The sequence below is a fragment of the Spodoptera frugiperda genome, chromosome 30 (assembly GCF_023101765.2).
Source record: "Spodoptera frugiperda isolate SF20-4 chromosome 30, AGI-APGP_CSIRO_Sfru_2.0, whole genome shotgun sequence".
Lineage (NCBI taxonomy): Eukaryota > Metazoa > Arthropoda > Insecta > Lepidoptera > Noctuidae > Spodoptera > Spodoptera frugiperda.
In genome coordinates, this window is record NC_064241.1 from 11752668 (window position 1) to 11772911 (window position 20244).

The 20244-nt window shown below is 42.4% G+C and overlaps 1 protein-coding gene across 7 annotated transcripts in view; it reads right to left on the bottom strand.

The window, feature by feature from the left end:
• Nucleotides 1-2117: 2117 nt before the first annotated feature.
• Nucleotides 2118-20244, bottom strand: part of LOC118269679 (diacylglycerol kinase theta) — a 29596-nt gene continuing 11469 nt past the window's right edge. Inside the window, exons 2-19 of one of the 7 annotated variants that reach the window (XM_050707135.1) lie at nucleotides 10972-11051; nucleotides 10780-10882; nucleotides 10237-10448; nucleotides 9981-10149; nucleotides 9379-9483; nucleotides 7377-7520; nucleotides 6950-7202; nucleotides 6368-6567; nucleotides 5995-6207; nucleotides 5659-5793; nucleotides 5358-5532; nucleotides 5059-5207; nucleotides 4752-4928; nucleotides 4363-4489; nucleotides 4105-4260; nucleotides 3784-3940; nucleotides 3454-3561; nucleotides 2118-2463 (exon numbers count right to left, since the gene is read on the bottom strand). In XM_050707135.1, coding sequence (XP_050563092.1) covers nucleotides 2311-2463; nucleotides 3454-3561; nucleotides 3784-3940; nucleotides 4105-4260; nucleotides 4363-4489; nucleotides 4752-4928; nucleotides 5059-5207; nucleotides 5358-5532; nucleotides 5659-5793; nucleotides 5995-6207; nucleotides 6368-6567; nucleotides 6950-7202; nucleotides 7377-7520; nucleotides 9379-9483; nucleotides 9981-10149; nucleotides 10237-10448; nucleotides 10780-10882; nucleotides 10972-11051 — 2816 coding nt within the window. In that variant the 3' untranslated portion in view covers nucleotides 2118-2310. Of the gene's footprint in view, nucleotides 2573-3453; nucleotides 3562-3783; nucleotides 3941-4104; nucleotides 4261-4362; nucleotides 4505-4751; nucleotides 4929-5058; nucleotides 5208-5357; nucleotides 5533-5658; nucleotides 5794-5994; nucleotides 6208-6367; nucleotides 6568-6949; nucleotides 7203-7376; nucleotides 7521-9378; nucleotides 9484-9980; nucleotides 10150-10236; nucleotides 10449-10779; nucleotides 10883-10971; nucleotides 11052-20244 lie in introns of all 7 variants that reach the window. The other 6 variants (XM_035584925.2, XM_050707136.1, XM_035584921.2 and 3 more) reach the window with 6 other exon arrangements.

Below are 20244 nucleotides of genomic sequence, written 5' to 3' on the forward strand. Positions count from 1 at the left end.
TGGATTAAGTACATGGTGTTCTCAAGATACCTGAGAATGTGTACTTTTGACGCTATGCGCTATATTTGATAATTATTATTACAATTAGGTTTAAGTTTATGATTTACTTGTAAGACTCGAGTGGTTTGAGAAATCGAATCGATGCATAAAATGTGACGAATAATCTATTGGCTTAAGACTCGTGTGCAATTGTTTACCTTTATACTGATTTTATATTTATTTAAAACAAAAATATTGTATAAATTTTCGTCATGTGTAAAACTTGGAATTGTATGTATTTAATATTTATTCTCTTTAACAAGTGGTGGACTAAAGATAAAAATAGATGGTTCCAAATGGTTCCAGAAGATTTTGGACCAGGAGTTTATTATAATTGTGAGATTAATGATCAAGGTTGTGTCATTTATTTGCAAGATTGTAAAAATATTAATTAATTGAAACACATCACAAATGAATCAACCTTTTTAAATGACATCCCAATATTTTCAAAAATGTTAGTCCACCATTTAAATATACAACTTTGAACACAGCACATTGCGTTACTATCTGATCAAGTACAAAATATATTTTTAAATCTATTTCACGCTTGTAGCCCATCTTATTCTATTGTAAATAGTCATTTATATAATCTGTATTGTGTAATGGCAATAGACTCACCTTCTATTATATGGGACTCATAACATAACTGAAGCCTTAGTATGATTTTGCTTTACGTTTAAAGTGGTCGAAATGAGACGGCGTTCAGCGCTCTGATTGGCCGGCTCGAATATTCCAACCAATCAGAGCGCCGAACGCGCTCTCGTTTCGTTTTCGTTCAACGTAAAACAAACTCGTACTAAGGGTATATGCTATTCTGTCTACCCCTTCGGAGAATAAAAGGCGTTTTGTCTTAACAGTCCCATTTTGGTCAACTTAATTCGCTTGCTGTTATAATTTAAGCTTTAATTAAGCAGTCTTAAAGACTAAATTACTTTGTGACGTCTATAGACGTTTCTGTAACGGTAACTAAGAATGGTAGTGCTTTGTACTAGTCTTAAGTCTCGGGATGAGATAATAAAAATAAATAAAAATATTGATTGCAGTTTTGTTGTTTTCTTTTAAAGTTTCTTTTGGTTTCCTTTTTTCATTTTTAATATTATACTTACATCCTTATCTCCCTTACTCCTCATCTGGTTCTTCTCTTTTAAGTGTGGGAGAGCCATGCTTCAGCACGAATGGGCCGGCTCGACTGGAGTGATACCAAGGCCTCACAGAAAAGTGACGTGAAACAACGCTTGCGTTGTGTTTTGTCGTGTGAGTGAGGTTACCGTAGGCCCAATTACCCCAAATCCCAATCAATCCTTAAATTCCTAACCCGTCCAAAAGGCACACAACACCTCTGGTCTTTCGGGTGACTATAGGTGACGCCGATTGCTTACCACCAGGTGATCAGGCCGCTTGTTTACCGACCTATGCCATAAAAAAACTTACAGATTATGTTTTCCTTAATCTATCCAAATATGATGTCTACAAGTTCTTCTCGAGTTGTGCCTAAATTTTAATAGCAATAACCCAAAGCCTGGAGTCATTTTATATTGTCTACCGCCTTTTCATGATCCTGGTTCCCTAGTCTTCGTACTTTTATTGAGTGATTCGCCATGAGTTACTGCCCTTAACTGAGGGTTCTGTCCCACTATTGGACAAGGGCCTTCCTTAGGTACGGTACATACGAGGCCCAAGAGCTTTTGGAATAACTTCCGTATTTATTTCCGTATTCATCCTATATTCATTAAAAATATTAAGCTATTCTTGTTCAAGAAAATTAGTCTTTTGGTTTCCATGACCATTACTATGTCAGTTACCTACAATGGTTGCTTACAAATCTCTGTCCGACCTTGCCCATCGGATCTACATTATACAATGCATATTGTGTGTGGACTCACAGATTATTTCAAAATCTTATTTACGCTTATCTTGTGGACGCACAAAGAGGCGCTCGGTCGCTGAGGAATCAGGGTGAATACCAGAGGATAGAAAGAAAAAACGTTGTAATGTTATACGTCTTCATTAAATTCATTTAATGTACATTCTTTTTGCATATATATTATGTGAAATATTTTTTCTAAATAAAACAACTGTTCTATCACCTATTAATTTTATTCTTTTTATATTTATGTTTATATATTTTGATTTTAAATTTATATACACGAGAGGTGCGGCGGACAGCGACCCGCGTGACGGCCAGCCACGCGGCGCAGCGAGCGCCCGCGCGCGCCCGCCCTGAGCCCCGGGCGGGCGGGCGCGTTAGATCAGGCGCTCGCTCAGCCAGATTCAGGAGTCGGCGGCCCGCTCGGCCCGCTCGGGCCGCTCGCGCAGCTCGGGCCGCTCGGGCCGCTCGGGCCGCTCGGGCCGCTCCGGCGAGCGCGGCATGCTGGGCTCCGTGTTGCGGCGCCGCACCTTGCCGCGCTTCTTCAGCATGGTGGCCTGCGGACGGGGCGCGACTGGCAGCGGCGGGGCGGGGCGCGAGCGGTCAGGTGCCCGCCGCCGACGACGCGCCCGCGGACCCGCGCTTGGTTTTCTTCAGCATGGTCGCCTGCAGCACACGCACGTCACGCGCCGCCCGCCGCCCGCACCGCCCCGCCCCGCCCCGCTACGTACACCTGACCCGTGCTACTACGGCCGTGCCTCGCTAACGTATGTACAAAGCGGTAGTCCGAAGTACGAGTGCCCAGAAGTGCGATCGACTGAACGTATTACCCGCGCGTGCCGATGTTGCTGCGTATGTATGGTCAGGTGTACGTATGCTGCCGACCGGACGGGGCGCGGGCCGGAGCGGCGACGTGGCGCGGTGCGGGCCACGTCGCCGCTCGGAATAACTAGTGTAACATCGGTGCTGAGTGGAGTTTGAGTGCTCGGGCGATACGTGACTCGGGGCGGTAGATCTTATAGTACAAAGCTTTGCTTCATCATCTGTGCTCGGTCGCTTCTATTACTCAATTCGAAAGTCTAATATAAGATCAGTTTAAGATAAATTGAATTTTGTCATGTATGGAACAGTACTTGAAATCAATGTGAACCTAGACCGAGCCTCCAGGTGACCAAGTGAAACTTTTAATTTGAATAAAATTTAAGAATAATACTTAAAATGTTTTAAATAAGCTTTAAAATTTGAGCCCTGTGCGGGCCCAGGCAAGCGAGCACATGCAAACACAGATTGGAGCTTACGTCCAACGAGAGTTGAGCAGTACGACACGTGGCCGAACTGTGTATAGGATGCTGTAAACAAGTGGGAGATTGCTTGCGTCGCCAGACTTACAGTGTACACATTCTGGAACACCCACTGAGCTGATGAGGCTCAACACGTCGACCTTGAAATGGACTCTTAGACACATAGTTAGCAAGGTTGTTCACACCGAGATATGCCTCAACCCTCGTTGTCTACAGTAGGAGTAGGTAAGTGGTGGACATAGTTACCTTGAGCGCAGACTTGAGCACCACCACCTCGGAAGGCGCCGCCACCCACGGCTCGCCGTCCACCTGCACGGGGATCTCGCTCTTAAGGTTGATTTTGATGTGGCCACCCTGGAACAGAGCAAGAGGTAAGAAATATGCTGGTTTACTGAAGCAGGCACATCGGCTAAGGTGACTGTATATCAGACCTACTGAATCTTCTATACTTCCATACCGTTCATTGACTTGGTTTAAAAGAAGATGGTGGTCTTTCAATACACACATGCATGGTAATAAATTTCTATATGTACTTCGTTCTATACATTTACAAAATCTCTTTGTACAGGGTCGTACCTGCGCTATCCGCATGGCGCCTCGCAAGCCAGACTGGATCTGTCCCAGGTGTACGACGCCGGTGACGCCCACGATCTCCAGCATGCCGTCCCAGTGGTTGGGCTTGCTGAACTGATCGTCTTTCTCCGGGCCCCATGGATTGGCACCTGAACCCCAGCTGGAAATACAGGTCAGATTATCAGTCTTATTATTCTTCTAAATTTTTAAATACGAAAACGGATGAACAGATGTCGAAAGTCACGTTGTTGCTGTTGCGTAAACTACAATTTTCTTCAAGTAAATGCTCATAGCTGAGCAACATAGCTAGGAGTATATAATTACCTGAGTATATTCAAAATGATGATGCCCTCTAGCTGCGGCAGTTCGACTAGTTTGCCGTCCACCTCCAGACGGATGGCTTTGTGCAGATCCTTGCACATCTTGCGCCCCACCATCTTCCGGAGTCCCATCTTCACGTACACACCTTTGTTTCTGAGCCTAAAGCAAACACGAAGTTCCATTCCATTACCGTTTCACATATTCTGATACTGATATTCTGTCTAGAATGAAAGGGTGTTCAGTAAAGTATGCAGTACGTACCTGCTATTAAACTTATTAGGATTCTCTTCACGAGCATTATGGAAATCTAAGCAGAGGTCCGCGTCTATCCCGATGCCGAAGTAGTTGTTCATCACGAGGATCTGCGAGTTGTCCTCGCTCTGTGATCCTGTGGTCACAGACGCTGCGGAATCACACAAATGTAGTCACAAACACTATCATGATTATGATATGCTACTGGTTTTAAGGCGGAAGAAATTAATGGATACGAAATGGATTTTTTTCTGAACTTTATGCAATTTGGGTGTTTCACTACTTTGTGTGGTGAGAAAGATTTGAGCTACAAAACTGATGAAGAACAGCTCTTATAATGATTTACAAAACAAAAAGAAATGTTAATCATCACTGCTGCAATGGAACTGTCCACTAACCAGGTAGTTGCTTGGAGAGCTCCTTAGGCTCGTCCTGCTTATCCTCGGGGTGGAAGACAACAGTCCAGCGGTCGAGGCGGATCTCCTCGGCATCTATGACGTCACGCAGCAACGACAGAGGGTCCTCGCAACCAGTGTAACCGGAGCCCCAGCGGAGGGTGCGGGCCAAGTCGTTACCTGAAGATGAGCAGTGAACACTTGGAGGTGTCTTGGTTACCTGTTGTTCGTATTAATTAAACTATTGGTTCCTATTGTTCGTAATTGATAATAATAAAGTTATTTAAGTCCCTATTGATGGGATACTTACCAGTGCCAAGCGGCACGATGGCACAGGGTGGGTTGGAGCACTGCGAGTCCTGGCCGACGTTGTCGAGACACTGCAGCACCCAACCGATCGTGCCATCGCCGCCGCACACTAGGATCTTGTAGTTGGGAATGTGACGAAACACGTACAATCTGCACACGGAATATATAACATTGGTAATACTCTTGTGGTTTTCGTGGCCTACTTACAGAGTAATCTAGACGGATATTGGATTGCATTTGATTGATATTGACTCGAAAATTATTATGGAGGAAGGTTAAAAGGTTAAAAATGTCACTTACCCAGGCAGCGGACCTCCATTTTCAAGGTCAAACACCTGGTAGGGGTTTAGGAGTTTGCGGAAGGAAGAAATGAGCTCGAGGCCTTGACAGCCTCCAGACTTAACGTTAACGAACACCAGCAGAGGCTTCACGCCCGCCGGCACCATCGAAGGCTCGATGCTCGGCAACAACATCACTGCGGAAACATTACACTCACATGATAATACTGTCTTTAGTGTCAGTCAGTGAGAGACTGAAGAAGAAGAAAGATGAAGTATTTATTTATGTAATACTAATGATTTTGCGTGTAAAGTTAACTTACCCAATAAATGCTTATCTTCATATTTGGCCTCTCTGAGCGCATAAAGCGCGCGCACCGCTTTGCTCGCGTCCTCATACGTGATCACCATCGACCCGTACTCGTAGTAGATCGGGCCGATCGAGGTGAACTTGTTATCTGCAACGTTCACCTTTAGTTATTTCTCGTACTTGGTGCAGTTCCAACATGATTGATAATGGTAAAATAAGAAAGGAACTCTTGCTTTGAATTAATATTGTAAAAGAAGATAATTATTGCGACCTATAAGTAACTTGAGATAAAGACAGAAAGAAGAAGAATCATTATGATATTAAAGTGGAAAAGATGTAGTATACTGACCGGCACCCAGGAACTCGACCAAGATGTTCTCGTAGTTCCTCTCGGAGAGGCCGGGCGGTAGGGAGGCGACGAAGAGCGCGAGCGTGGGTCCGTGCGGGTCGCGGCGCGGCTGCAGGTAGAAGCGCGCCAGCTCCATGCGGCGCACGGACTCGCGCGCCAGCCGCACCACGATGCGCCACGGCCGCTCGTCCTCCTCCAGCACGCGCTCCGACACTGGGCCAACAGTTGCAAGCTACGCGTGATTACCGAGCCCACACAATACCACTACGCTACTCATCTTCTATTTTTCTACTGTCTTCTATTATCAAGTGGTTGAATTTAAAGACAAGTTTCTATATAAATTGTATAAGGTGTAATGTGCTAAGACACTTACCTCCGCGGTCTAGCAATATCTCTGAGCAACGATAGTCATGCACGGCCCGCGCGGGGTCGAGTCCAAACCGTTCGAGCGCGGCGGCCATCAGGTCGGCCACGGCGTCGTCGCCGGTGATGCCGACCGTCACGAACGTCTCGCCGGCGCCCGCTACCCGCCCCGGGTACACTCGTACCTCGCCACCACCACTCTCTGGTTCTCTGCACACAACCAACCAACCGTTCAGGAGAACCGAATCACCCACAAACATAATCTGACGATTCTTTCTTAGAACTGTTGAACATTCTTAGGAATATTACTAGAACACTGAACTCACAAAAACCAGACATGTCTTCTTAGAAATTTGTATAAGAATGTAACAAAACTATGCAGGTTGCAATCCTGATTGTAATATGTATTACCTATGCAGGAAAACTTAGTGTTTGTATTTTTAACACTATTTTGTTATCTGAGCAGGAAAATGCTAATATCTTCTCAATCAGGTAGAGGTTATTAAGTATTTGTGTTGGGTTTCATTGTATCGTCACTTCTTCTAGATCGCTATTGCATCGTGACTTATAGAAGTTGTAGTTCTGTACTCACTTGAATCGTAAGAAGAGTGCCGGTCTCTTGTTGGGAAGGCGTGTAACATGCGCGAGGGGCGTGGGGTCCCTGAGCGGGGGCTCGTCGCCGGCCAGTGCGTCGGTGAGCTCGAACAGGTCGGGGTCGCGCGCCACGTGGAAGGCACGCAGCGCCGCTGCGACCAGCTCGCGCTCATTCCAGTTGCGACCCACTACTACGGGCCGGTACAGCCGCCGAGACCAAGCTGCCTCGCCGTCGTACACCTTCACCACTTCTGTTGCCAAAATACATAAATTCGATGTAGGATTATCTTAAGCGCTCATCCACTTGAAGTAAATGTGGTAAAATTAATGCTCACTGATGAACTGGCTTTTAAAAGTGCCTTTGCGAGGTCTTTCCCAGGGTGTTGATATGTTCTTATTGAGTGTAAAATGTGTGGTTGAATTACCTTCATCTCGATCATCCGGGGTCCTGTCCCGATGCTGTTTGTGGTCCGGGCGGTGGTCCTGGTCGGCGGGAGCGCCCGTGGAGCCGCCGCCGGAGCCCGAACGGCCCTCGCAGCCGGAACTGAACTCCTCGCTGACACTGCGTGCTGCAACACCCATATCGCTCACATACACACCCCCGTCGCCATTATTTATGTTTGTGGAGGAAACATGTCACTTCTCGTAAGATACAAGAAGTCAGACACAGCCCGTAGAATGAAGCCGAGGCTGTCAGCCTCAACCTCATTATAAGGAGCTGCCAGTACTCTCTAGTTTAGTCATATTTTATTTTTAATGTTTTATTATTTATCTGTATCGAAGCGGTTTTCGGGATTGTATAAAGTCCAGGACACAGCGCTCCTAAGTAAGCGAAACATCGCAGCCAAAAGAGTTATCATAGTTTATATTTATGTTATAGGTTTATTATTTTGTTCTTTTATGTTATACATACATCGAGACAGTACTTAAATTCATTTGATATTATCATTTGTATTTTATAGTGGAACTGAAAACTGTATTTTGTACCTTACATCTCGATGTATGAAGTAGTCATTATTTATCTACTAACATGAAGTTGTATGACTAGTCAAGTAATAAGTTAATTCATACATATATAAAAGAAAGATATTCACTGTGAGTTCAATATAGAAACAATAGCGTTTTCAATTGGAAACTGACCATCATACAACTTTTATAAACATACATTAATATCGTGATGTCATTATTAAAAAAGTAAATCAGCCATCTTTGCCTGTTGCTAGATAGAAAATGTTAATGAAGGTACATTGCTTGTTGTGAACGTGTTTTCAATAATGACATCTTACACAAAGCAGCGTTGGACACTTAAGCATAAATAAATACACACAATGTATGTCGTTAATATCGCGATATCCGTCTGTTACCTTCGTGCCGTTGGAATACTGCATCATGAGTATTCTTGGACTGACCGCCCTGAGCTATGTGAGGGAGTGGGCACGGATAACCAGGGCTTCACTCAACTACAAGACTAGTGCCGGCGCCGGGACAGGTCAGCTAAAGATATACACTATTGTGGAGATACAAGCCGTGTGGAGATATTGCCAAGGGAGCATTCACTTACAGAATAGAAATAAGTAGGTAACATTCAGTCGCCATATTTTGTTTCCTTGTATCTTTTATTGTTTCAAGGATTGTTTATTTTATAACATGCTTAACTTGGTATGTTTCGTAGTACATTCACCAATTGCCCTTTTCTTCTATGTATGTAATACGGGCAAGCCCATCGGGCATGTAATCAGACTCCATGGTATTACTCAGAATATTGGAAATAGAAAAATACTAGATTAATTATCTTTTTGAGGTCTTGTAGTTTCATGAACAGGGAAGGTATAGAGAGTCGTGTGACGGCATCGAGTAGTGAGGTACAGAGTGCCGCAGGTGTGCAGTATGTGTGTTACTCGGTTATAAAGCAGTCGCCTCATGCACACACAGAAACCAAGAGAGAAGGAGAGACAGCTTCAGTGTAAGACAAGAATGTGTACGGTGATAGTTGCTACTCGTGTCACATGTTCTGTACATAGGTGACCATGTTTTAATCCATTAAATTATATTATTGTAGACCCGTAAACATCCTTGTGTGGGACAGGATAGAGTTAGTGTTTTAAACATATATACAGTTTGTAGAGCATCTAGAAGGAAGGTGTAAGCTGACAGAGAAAGCCTTTACGTTTCGCTTGACTTCACTGCAGTAAGAGTTCAGTCAAGCAACATGCATGGAGATGTACCGACCAGGCAACCGTGTTCTACAGGTTTCTGAAAAATGAAACTACAAGCGTCTCGAGCAAGAGATCATGTCGGACGAGCGGTGCGGAGCGCCAGGTGCTGCTGGTACGGTCCCTGGTAGGTACAGCTGCGGGAGCCGGTGCGGGTGCGCTAGACGCGGGGCGTGGAGGTCGTGGGGGCGCGGGCTGGGCGCGGGCGGGTTACCTCTGGAGTAGGGGGGCGACGCGCCACCGTGCGGGCTGCAGGCGGCGGGCAGCAGGCGCCGCGCCAGCGTCACCAGCCGCGCCGGCGCCCATCCGCCAGCGCGCGCTGCCCCAACACACACGCTCACGCCACGCCGCTCAACGCATGTGCCAAGCGATTCGCCGAGTCGCGTCCGACCTACACCGCCTACCGCGACTGTGCCGCCGCCGACCAGCCACGCACGATCATCAACCCCTTCACTCACGTACTTCGAACCGAGTGCACAGTCGAAAGACCAAGGTAAAAGTGTACTGAGGGAGTCAAGCCAAAAGAAGTGTAACTTGGAAAAATTATTGCTATGATTCCAAACCCAATGTAAGATAAAGAATTCATTAGCAAAGCGAGTCATAACAAAAAATAGTTTGGCAAAAAGTTCCTGTGTTGATCCTCTGCATCTTGAAGCAGCAGATCTGTGACCGTGTGTGCCTGTGACCAGCTGAGCGCGAACCTTCCGACTACTTTACAAGCGAGGCCTATACTAAGGAAGCTCGCTGCGAATTGCGTGGCACATGTACGTGGCGGGAAGCGGTGTTTGCCGGGGCCACTGTTTGTGGGACACTTACGGCAGCCGAAGTCCCGCTGCGACGGCGGCGGCCGCACGTGCACGCCGATGATGGCTTCCATGGGCACCTCCGTGCGCGGGATAGACACCGCCGACGGTGGTAAGAAGATCGGCTGCAGCATCCCGAAGTTGCAATCGTCCTGTATGAGGGCGCGACATCCTGCGTGGCACTGTGGGACGAGCGCGCGGTCAGTAACGATGTAAGGAGTGCACAGACTACAAGTAGTGGGGTGTAAGAGATGTATATGTGTACGCACCGTACTGCCGCACCACTCGCAGCGGTAGCCCGTGAGGCACTCGGCGGACCAGCAGGCCCGCCGGCACGCGGAGCATTTGCTGTTCGCGGGCAGGTTGCCCTCGCGCCAGTGATGCACGTGGCGCGGCTCGCTGCCCGCGCAGTAGGTCGCGTTCTCCTTGCAGTCGGCTGCAGCGAAGTCTACGCATTCTCCATGCACGTAGTACTCGCATACTGCACGACAACACACGTGTCACTACACTGGCCGCACTTACAAGCTAAGCAAAACATACGTGTAGCTGTGATGCATCGAGTAGTACAGTCGAGCCTACGTTTGTCGGAATTTAAATCATGTGACGCTAAATAGCTAAACAAACACGAGTGCTGTTGTCTTAGCAGTACACAAACCATAGTACATCATCACAAGTAGCGTTTCTACAAATCAAAAAGTCATAATATTTACTCGTAACACCAGCATCTCAACGTGTCACCTATCATAAAAAGGAACGTTAACATTACTCAAAATGAAAGAGATTCCGCAGTAGTCACGTGTAGCAGTACTCACTCATGCAATGTAGAGCTGGTAATTCATCGAGCCGCTTCCGGCACACCGTACAAAACTTGCGTTTGTGGTGTGTGGGCTCTGACCAGCAGTGAGCCACTGGGTTCTGTGGGAATGATACACAGTTAGCTATCTGTTCTATTGCAATGTACTGGTAAATGTGTCATGTAATATACGAAATAGAGTGTATATTACCTTGATGAGGCTCGGCGCCACCCCGCAGCACGGCGTCACCACTTGCCCCACGCATCGCTCGTGCACTATGAAGTTGCAGACTGTAAACAGAGAGGTTGTAATGTCAGATGACGTCATACACGCTCCCCAAGCGTAAGGTGATAATGTCCCCGCGATAGTTCCATGTCGTAAATTGCGATTAGTGCTGTAATAAATTGGATGGGTGACCATTAGCGACTTCGGTGTTACTGTGCGCGGACCATCGGGCGATTCCCTTCAAATTAATTTACCTCGAATGTAAAGGGGATGAGAATTCATTTTGTGATGAAAAAATGTATTTGTGTGCTAATGCCACTTAGGCACAAGCATGCCTGTATCTTAGTGGTGTATTCCACATGTTTCTGCGCAGAATATCTCATTTTTATTTTTGATCCCCACTACAAAAACCGTAGTGCGTAGAACTAAGTTTTACAAATTGAATATCCTATGAAGATACGTCTTCGCTTTTTGTTTTCATTTGACCTTTTTAATCTATTAAGACCGAATCACAATTACCATTATTCCATAACCAAATTGAATCATAAAACAACACTCGCTCATAAAACCAATAGATGAAATTAATAAACTAGATACAACAATAGTGTACCTCTGAGCTTCGGTAATGGAAAACATATCAGTCGTGTACATGAAGGTATTCAATAAGCTAATAGTGGTGGGGACGCATTACATTACAAGGCACGCGATGCATCGTCCCTGATCAAGTTCGGACATGCCATGCCACATGACACCGTGGGGACCCGAGCCACGCACGGACCCGATTGTATGCACTTATCATAAACATACAGACCTTTTTATATAGGTATATATATAATCATTCCTTTTGTTTTTTTTTTTTTGATGGGGGAAAATCATCCAATGACTTCTCCCGCCTTGGGCGAGGCGGGAGGGAGTGTCAGACTTTTACTGACCGTTTTGCTGAAGGACAAACCGTTCCTACTCCTGCTTTTCGAGCCAGAGCCCCGGTAAACCCGCTAGGTAGTCCGCAGCTCCAGAATATAATCATTCCTAGCCTTTATTATTGGCATTCACTGTAGAATATAACACGCGTCTACAAACGGGTATGCTTAAGTAAAAGAATTATTTAAGGAAAAATCTAGCGTCAAAATTTGGCTATTGTTATTTAGATTATTAAGATATGGACACCTATTTAACAAGATGTGTTTAAAGTTAATTAATAGACAGTAGTGCATCGAGGGATATTTAGTGCAATGTATACGGAAAGCAATGAATTCAATCTCGAGACTAATTGAATTAGGTCGGATGCTAGTTAATCTCCACACCGTATTGTGATTACCATGAAACTACGATACACAAGCAAGTAGTTACGAACGTAAGAGGTTTGAAGTGCCTGCCAAGATAGCAGTAATGTATTGCTTTCTAATCGTTCTCCCTCTTCAATGTAATTTATGATGAATTCACTGCATTCGAATAATAGCTAAGATTTATTTCCAAATTCAAATAATTAAAAACTATTTTTTTTTTAATTAAGCATTTGTATTTGAAGAGTAGGTGCAAAGACGATACGATACCTATAATAATATGTAGTGTATTTTTTTCCTAATTTAAAAATAGAATAAAAAGCAAAAAAAGGAGTTTGTACGACTAGTGGCGCCGTAGACAAAATAGTCGGCAACGTCGGGACATGCACGGCTGGGGCGCTCGAGCGCGGGCCTCTCGTAAAGTCATCTCGAAGCATGGATCGATAGGGGCGCGCATGCCCGCATCTCTCCGCCATCCCACTGGAGACACTGATGTTGCCAATTTATATTGTCGTCGGCAGTAGCCGAATGTTGGATAACCTCTTACACTTTGCTTGCTTTACGTTTTTGATGTTTGGGCTTTTGCTACTATATCTACAGGGTGTCCCTGAAATCGACGTCCAACGGGCACTAGATGATCAGCAAGATTCCAACTGTTATCAGAAAAATATAAAAAAAATTCTAAGTCCTACAGTTTTCAAATTACAGTGACTTATGTGTTATCCACGAAAAAGTACACCCTGTGCCAGTCTTTTGACTCTTGTTGCTACAAATCTTAATTTTTTCGTCTGCAGTCTTCCTTACATTATCCTGGATAGTGCTCCAGTAATATGGAATCATAAATTCTTAGCCAACTGCTTTAGATTGGAAAACATTGTTAGTTTTAGAGGAACCAAATACTCTGAATAAAATTTTCACCTTACTTTAAGTGACTGTACTGAATAAATTATGTATGGCGCTAGTAGTGGCAAATTTCACCAAAGTTGGCGCATTTAATGAGGATTCTAAAATGGTATAGCACTTTGCACATTATTTCTTAAATTCGACACAAAAAGATTTTTCAACGAAACTCCGTTTCGATGAATTTATTTGAGCTTACTAAAAATTCTTCTAGTGTACTCAAATCATTCGTTATAACCTCGTATGCACTAGACAACACTTTTCACACGATTTGTTATCATCATGTTGAAAATCAGCGAGGATCTCTTGTCAAACAACATTGTCTGTCTACTCATGATTTCGCTTGAAGCATTCGTCGGCAATATTACTAGACTTACTAGAGGAACTGATGTTGTGTATCATGTTTCACTAAATAATATTGAATGATTGCAATATGATGTTCATAGTGCATCAAACATATTATCAAATGTGTAGTAAAATCAAAAGGAACGGACGCGGCAGATTCATGTACACAGCATATCGACGCGGTAATGGTATGGTGTGCATGAGCCCTTACGCACAGTTACTCGTCATATCACCATAAAAAAAAAAGAAATTGATGAATCCTCCGATTAAGTTACGTGTTCATGCCTTGTGATCAAATGCGGGACGAAGCATCAAATATTCTTTAGTTTTTCGAGACAGAGTTATTTGCACCGTTACAAGGAATTGCAGGTAAAGCAAAAAATAATTTAAAAAATAAATAATCAACACGGCGCAAAAAAGCCAGTGCTCAGCTAAAATGCCGAAGCCCGTGTACGATGGCTCGAGATGCACAACACCAGTTCGTCTAGCGATAATATTGCCGACGAAAGCTGCAAGCGAAATCACGGGTAAACAGACAATGTTGTTTGACAAGAGATCCTCGCTGATTTTCAACATGATGATAACAAATCGCGTGCAAAGTGTTGTCTAGTGCATACGAGGTTATAACGTATGATTTGAGTACACTAGAAGAATTTTTAGTAAGTTCAAATAAATTCATCGAAACGGAGTTTCGTTGAAAAATCTTTTTTTGCGTCGAATTTAAGAAATAATGTGCAAAGTGCTATACCATTTTAGAATCCTCATTAAATGCGCCAACTTTGGTGAAATTTGCCACTACTAGCGCCATACATAATTTATTCAGTACAGTCACTTAAAGTAAGGTGAAAATTTTATTCAGAGTATTTGGTTCCTCTAAAACTAACAATGTTTTCCAATCTAAAGCAGTTGGCTAAGAATTTATGATTCCATATTACTGGAGCACTATTCAGGATAATGTAAGGAAGACTGCAGACGAAAAAATTAAGATTTGTAGCAAAAAGAGTGAAAAGACTGGCACAGAGTGTACTTTTTCGTGGATAACACATAAGTCACTGTAATTTAAAAACTGTAGGACTTAGAATTTTTTTTATATTTTTCTGATAACATTTGGAACCTTGCCGATCATCTGGTGCCTGTTGGACGTCGACTTCAGGGACACCCTGTATATTACACATAATATATAATTAACACGAGTAGGTAATGTATAATAATTTAGATAAAATTGCTACAGTACCAACTCTAAGTATGTCCTTGTGAGGAAATTGTATATTTTAAAACATGATCTAATTATAGTGATTACGTCTAGGTTCCCTTTGGTAACCGATTTTCTCAGATATCGTTATGATGTAACCTGAACGTTTGGAAGTCTCGCGTAGGTTGTATGGGATACAGCGTGCGTTTTTATACATTTCGTTAAATGATTAAACAGATCAATGTTTTCCGTGGATGTGTTAGGCTCTACGAAGTTCTACGACACTCGTAGCGTATTTCGTTGTACACTCTACTCTACTTATTTTAATTTAGGGAATAAAATCAAAATTTGTTTTATAGTTGCATAACTTAAATAATATTTTTTTCACTATCATAGTTTTAACCGACACGGAAAAAGAATTTATTTCCTTATGGAAACATAACTTATTTACCTATTTAGGTAAGGCGTGTGAAAAGGAAAATAATGGAATAAATTCACGAGAGTATTTAATATGTCAAATAGAGTTCAGATACTGTACCTAGTTAGTTAATATAAAAATCCAAACGTACTGTTGCCATGTAACCTTTTCATTTTAATACACGAGCACGTAAAAGGTAACGTAGTTTCTATATTTACCATATTACGTAGATACGTATAATTTATACGATCTACTTAAAACCAGTTAAAGTTGTAAATAGATACGAAAATAAAAATAATACGGAGCTAACAAATAACAACCTTTACCCCGTAACGTACGCGAAACATAAAACAAAGTAAGTTATTTATAGTGTGCGCTTGTCAATAAACTACAGCGGGTTTTTATACGCGGAAGGGCACAGCCGGATGGGGATCAAGGAAACATATTAGTGGTGTAGTTCTGCCGGTAATACGTCACGGTATATTTAAATAACCTCGGGCGGGGCCGCTCCGATACACACGGATCTGGAGGAACAGACGCGGCTGCAGCCCGCGCGGCACCACGCTGCTCGGGAAGGTGACACTATAAAACACCTCGTTCTACATTCAAAATTCAGCTGTCATTGCTTTTTTTTTAATTAATTACCAACTGACCACATTCAGCCAGACAGACGTAAGGCAATTTGATGAAATGTTTTATCCTCTATTAATGCTGTATCTATTTTATCTTTCTAATAATTATTGCGTGTGTGATGAAATTCCGTTCATATAGTTTCTAATTTGAATGGATCGTTTCGTCATACTGTAAATAAAATTTCCGTTACTGATTTTAACCTCTCAATACCAAAAATGGAATAGAGAGTTCTTTGAAAGTACTCTTAGTCACGGAACTTTTTTGGAGGTAAGTTCGTGTGCCCATCGCAAGTCGTAGTGCCAAAGTAAACACTCACTAGACAAGAACTGAAATAGCCGGAGGGCAATAGCCTACCGGCGTGATCATCATCGTGAAGTTCAATGTTTATCATATGGACGAATTCATAATTATATACCGACGCATGTACCTACCTACCTACTATAAGACCGTTTATAACTTTACCGAGTGGTATATAGAGCTTCTGCCATTAAATTGTTGAATTAGAATGATTAGTTCGATAGTTTGGTATCCTGACTCTAGATTACGAGTCTTATAAACAGCAGATAATTGCGTTCGAACTAAACAATACTCACAGAAAACAATAAAACTAGTCGATGGTTATTAAAAGCTCGAGTTGAGTTGTTAAATTTAAACTATTCGGCGTAACCCGTCGTTGTCCGAAATAAGGCTAATTAACGCAATGAATCAGAGACACCACAAATAGCCGGCTGGCTATATATAGCGCGGGCGCTTGTAAACATGCGTGCACGCACGCCGCGACGCGAGCAATTCTGGCGCCATATTCGGCGCTTCATTGTATTTATAGGCGGAATTATTGAATATTGTTCCTCATTGAGGAACGCCATTGCTAAAAAACAACCTTGATTTATTTTTTTATGTATATTTTGACAGATGTTCGCCATCCCGACTCTAGAGTCGCAGTCTGTCACGTGCTTTTTCATTGATCGCTCGAAATAAAAGTTCAGCTGCGGTAGTTACGTATATCAGTTTAATAATAGTTAGTTATAATTTACCTACTTACATCTTTGTAATATAAGTTCTGTATCTAATTAGGTACGTACTGCACACAATACTCTTAATAAATACTTATCAAATAATTGGTCACAAGCACTGCAATTTAATTGAACAAATAACGAAAACTAGTGAACAATTTCTCGAGCAACCAATTGTTATGATATGATTGTCTCACAGTGGTGGTAGATATAGTTGCCACCCAGCCATTACTAGTGTCACCATGTCCTTAGCTCGTGCGGTGGTACTTAATTATGTATCGTAAAAATTCAAGCCACCTGTTGGCATCGCGTGCTGTTCTATAGGCCTCCATGTCACTCGCGACTTGTTCTACAATCCGTATTGACTTACGGGGCGCGAAACAAACGTTGTTGCTAATCGATTTTGTTTTCAATCGAGTTGGGTTTTGAATCGATTCGGTTTAATTCGGGTGCAGATTTTTGGGAACTTTGGGTAATTTTCTTTTTAAGATACCATATAAGGATTCATCGTCATTTACTAGGTTTACTCGTGTAACGTATAGGTATGCTATAGTAAACGCGAGTTTCATATATATAGCACATCCTGTTACGGAACTAGAATAGGACAATATTACAATAAATACACTGGAAATCTACTACACTTTAAAAATTCGATTTATTCTCTTCACTGGTTTCGTATCTGAAAATACTATGTGCAAAGAAATAATCTATGCACGCGAAAGTATTTTGTTAACATCAATATATTAATGCGTCGCAATCTCTTTGCTTATAGACAAATAAATAGGAAACTCAAAATATCCTAATTTTTTATACTAAAAATGGATTTCCAAAATAACGGAACGAAAATGAAGCTTTCAATTAATTTCATCTGACAATGTTGTACGTACGTTCATTATTCTACGAATTAATCATTCGTGCTTACGTGATCTACGTAACTGAGCACCGAATATACGAATTAGTACCTATACAATACATGCGTACATAGTAGCCGATGTTGTAGATCGTAGACTAGCCCAACACGTGCGAGCCAGCGATACCACATTTCGAATCACCGCAGAAATAATTGGATAACACCTTCACCTACAAACATTAAAACAATGAAGTCTCACTGTACGTGGTGAAGAAAAGAAGAAAAAAAATCGTTCCGTCCGAAAATCGTGATTATTTTTCAGAAGCGAGTGGCGCGGCCTTCGGGGGGCGTGCGGGACGCGCGGGGCGCGGCGGGAGGTCGGCATTGACGTCACGCGCGCAAGCCAATCGCGCTCCACCTCGCCGTTCGAATTTGACTTAGCCGCGGGTGGCTTAGCTCTATCCCCATCGGGAGCTTTGGCTGTATAATTTCGATGCCTTTGCATCTTGTTTGCTGGATAAAGATTAGTTAGTTACGTTCGATAACCTCATCACCAAGTACTCGGCGGCGTGTTGCCTTCTTCGTTGTTGTATCATACATACTGCCATAGTACTTCATTGGTGGTAGACATCATATCCTCTGTTTTCTTCCTAAGTACTACACTCGATTTGTAATACTAACTACGTATGGATGTCACTCTCTAACGTATCTGTATAATTACATACATCTATTAAATAACTGATTTCTTTAAGAAAAAAGAGTTGTTGAAAAGTCTCTATACAATGACGTAAGATGAAACATAATATCAAATATAGACATCCAGAAAACTAAGGAACAAAACATAATAATTACAACGTGTCTTTCATCACTACCTTCTAGTTCTGACAAGAGAAGTGGTACGATCAATAAAAAAATCCAAAGTGTAAGTACATCGGGACATGAAACGAGCCTAACAACTAGGCACAATGTACAACTAGCAGACCTCTTTAATCAATGGACAGATAAACAATAGACAATTATAGATGACCATAAAGGTAGTGTAAATAGTTTATGACAGCGTGGGTGAGATCAAACGCTGCGTATACGGAACTACACGACACCTGCTCTGGCGCCTGTAAACATTCACTAGTTTAGGAGATAAATGCCAACAGTACTAACATGCAAATGGGCCAAAGACCTACTCATACCCGGATTTGGAAAAATATACTATGGACTTGATATGTTTCTGTTACTTCAACACTACTAGAAGATGCTTAAATCTATATATTAGTACGAACGCCCATATCAAAGATAATATTCATTTTTGAGTTGTTTCGAGAAGAATGTATGTACCATCAGGACAAGATGCGAACAGACTAGAAAGCCACATAATTTTGTGAGATTTTAACACCGAAATAATACGAGTAATCTCAACAAAATCATCATAGCAAATATTAAACAAATGAATACCCAAACCTTATGAAACCAGGCAACGCGCAACACTGTTCCAAATCCAAATACGTTGTAATGACAGGCCGCCATACTTCTTTCACAGTTAACATCTCAAATAAAAAGGCCGTACAATAAATAACGAGGTACGGGCCGGCTGGATCATAATTTAACAGAAGTAGGCCCTAGGAGAGCCTTGAGATAAATACAAGCGGTGACGTCACGCGCAGTGGTCGGCTCGGTAAATCTTTCTTACAACCAATACATCAGCTCCGGCCGTAAATGTTGCAACAGTGTACAGAGTACGGCCGAAGTGAATGCCGCCACTGTGAGGCCCTTGTAATTGGTTCTTGAATAAATATTACATGTAATGGACGATTTGAGAGCTTTAAAAAGGAATTGATAATAGTCAGTAACTTTATACTAGGACACTAAAATCATTCGATTTGTTGTTTGATCGTAAACCGATATTTATAAAGAAAGCTTAACAAAAAGATAACACAGTTATTGAATCAAATAGTTTTTCTAAACTTTGTAGGATTGATAAAAAGATATAATAACAATGCACCAATTAAGGTATTGATATTACCGCAAACAATTACAAATGACTGGCTACTTAGTGTGCATTAATGGCTCCATGTAATTCTCCGTGACCAAACATAACATCGTAAACTTTACGAAGCACATTTTGTTTTCCAAACTTAACGAAACTCCATCCAATCGACACGTAATCCAAATTTCTGAAATAGACACTGTTACGACAGTAAACACGGTTAAAAATAACCGTCAGTTACCGCCGGTGACGTACGCACTTATGTGCTACGTAAAGTAGCAGTTTCGCAACTATTTAGGCAACTACGAAGAATATAACCGAAACCTATCGATGGTATTATAGAGGAACTCATATCATTCCTAAAAAAACTAAAACGGTTGTACCTACCTACATATTTACATGTGTACCTATATTATTTTTCTGTTGGTTCGAAGTAGTTTAATGATTTACTAGAAACACGTAACCGAAGCAGTCGCTAGTCGTTCCGAGAAAAGTTTTCCGTGACTCAGTAATAGAATCAAATTATGCCCTTCTCACATGAAGCAACAGAAATAAAAACAAATTACGTTCGGAATAACTAAGAGTTAGTAATCAGTTCCTAGTAAAGTAGTTTGTAAGATCGTCGGGATCTGCACACGCCACA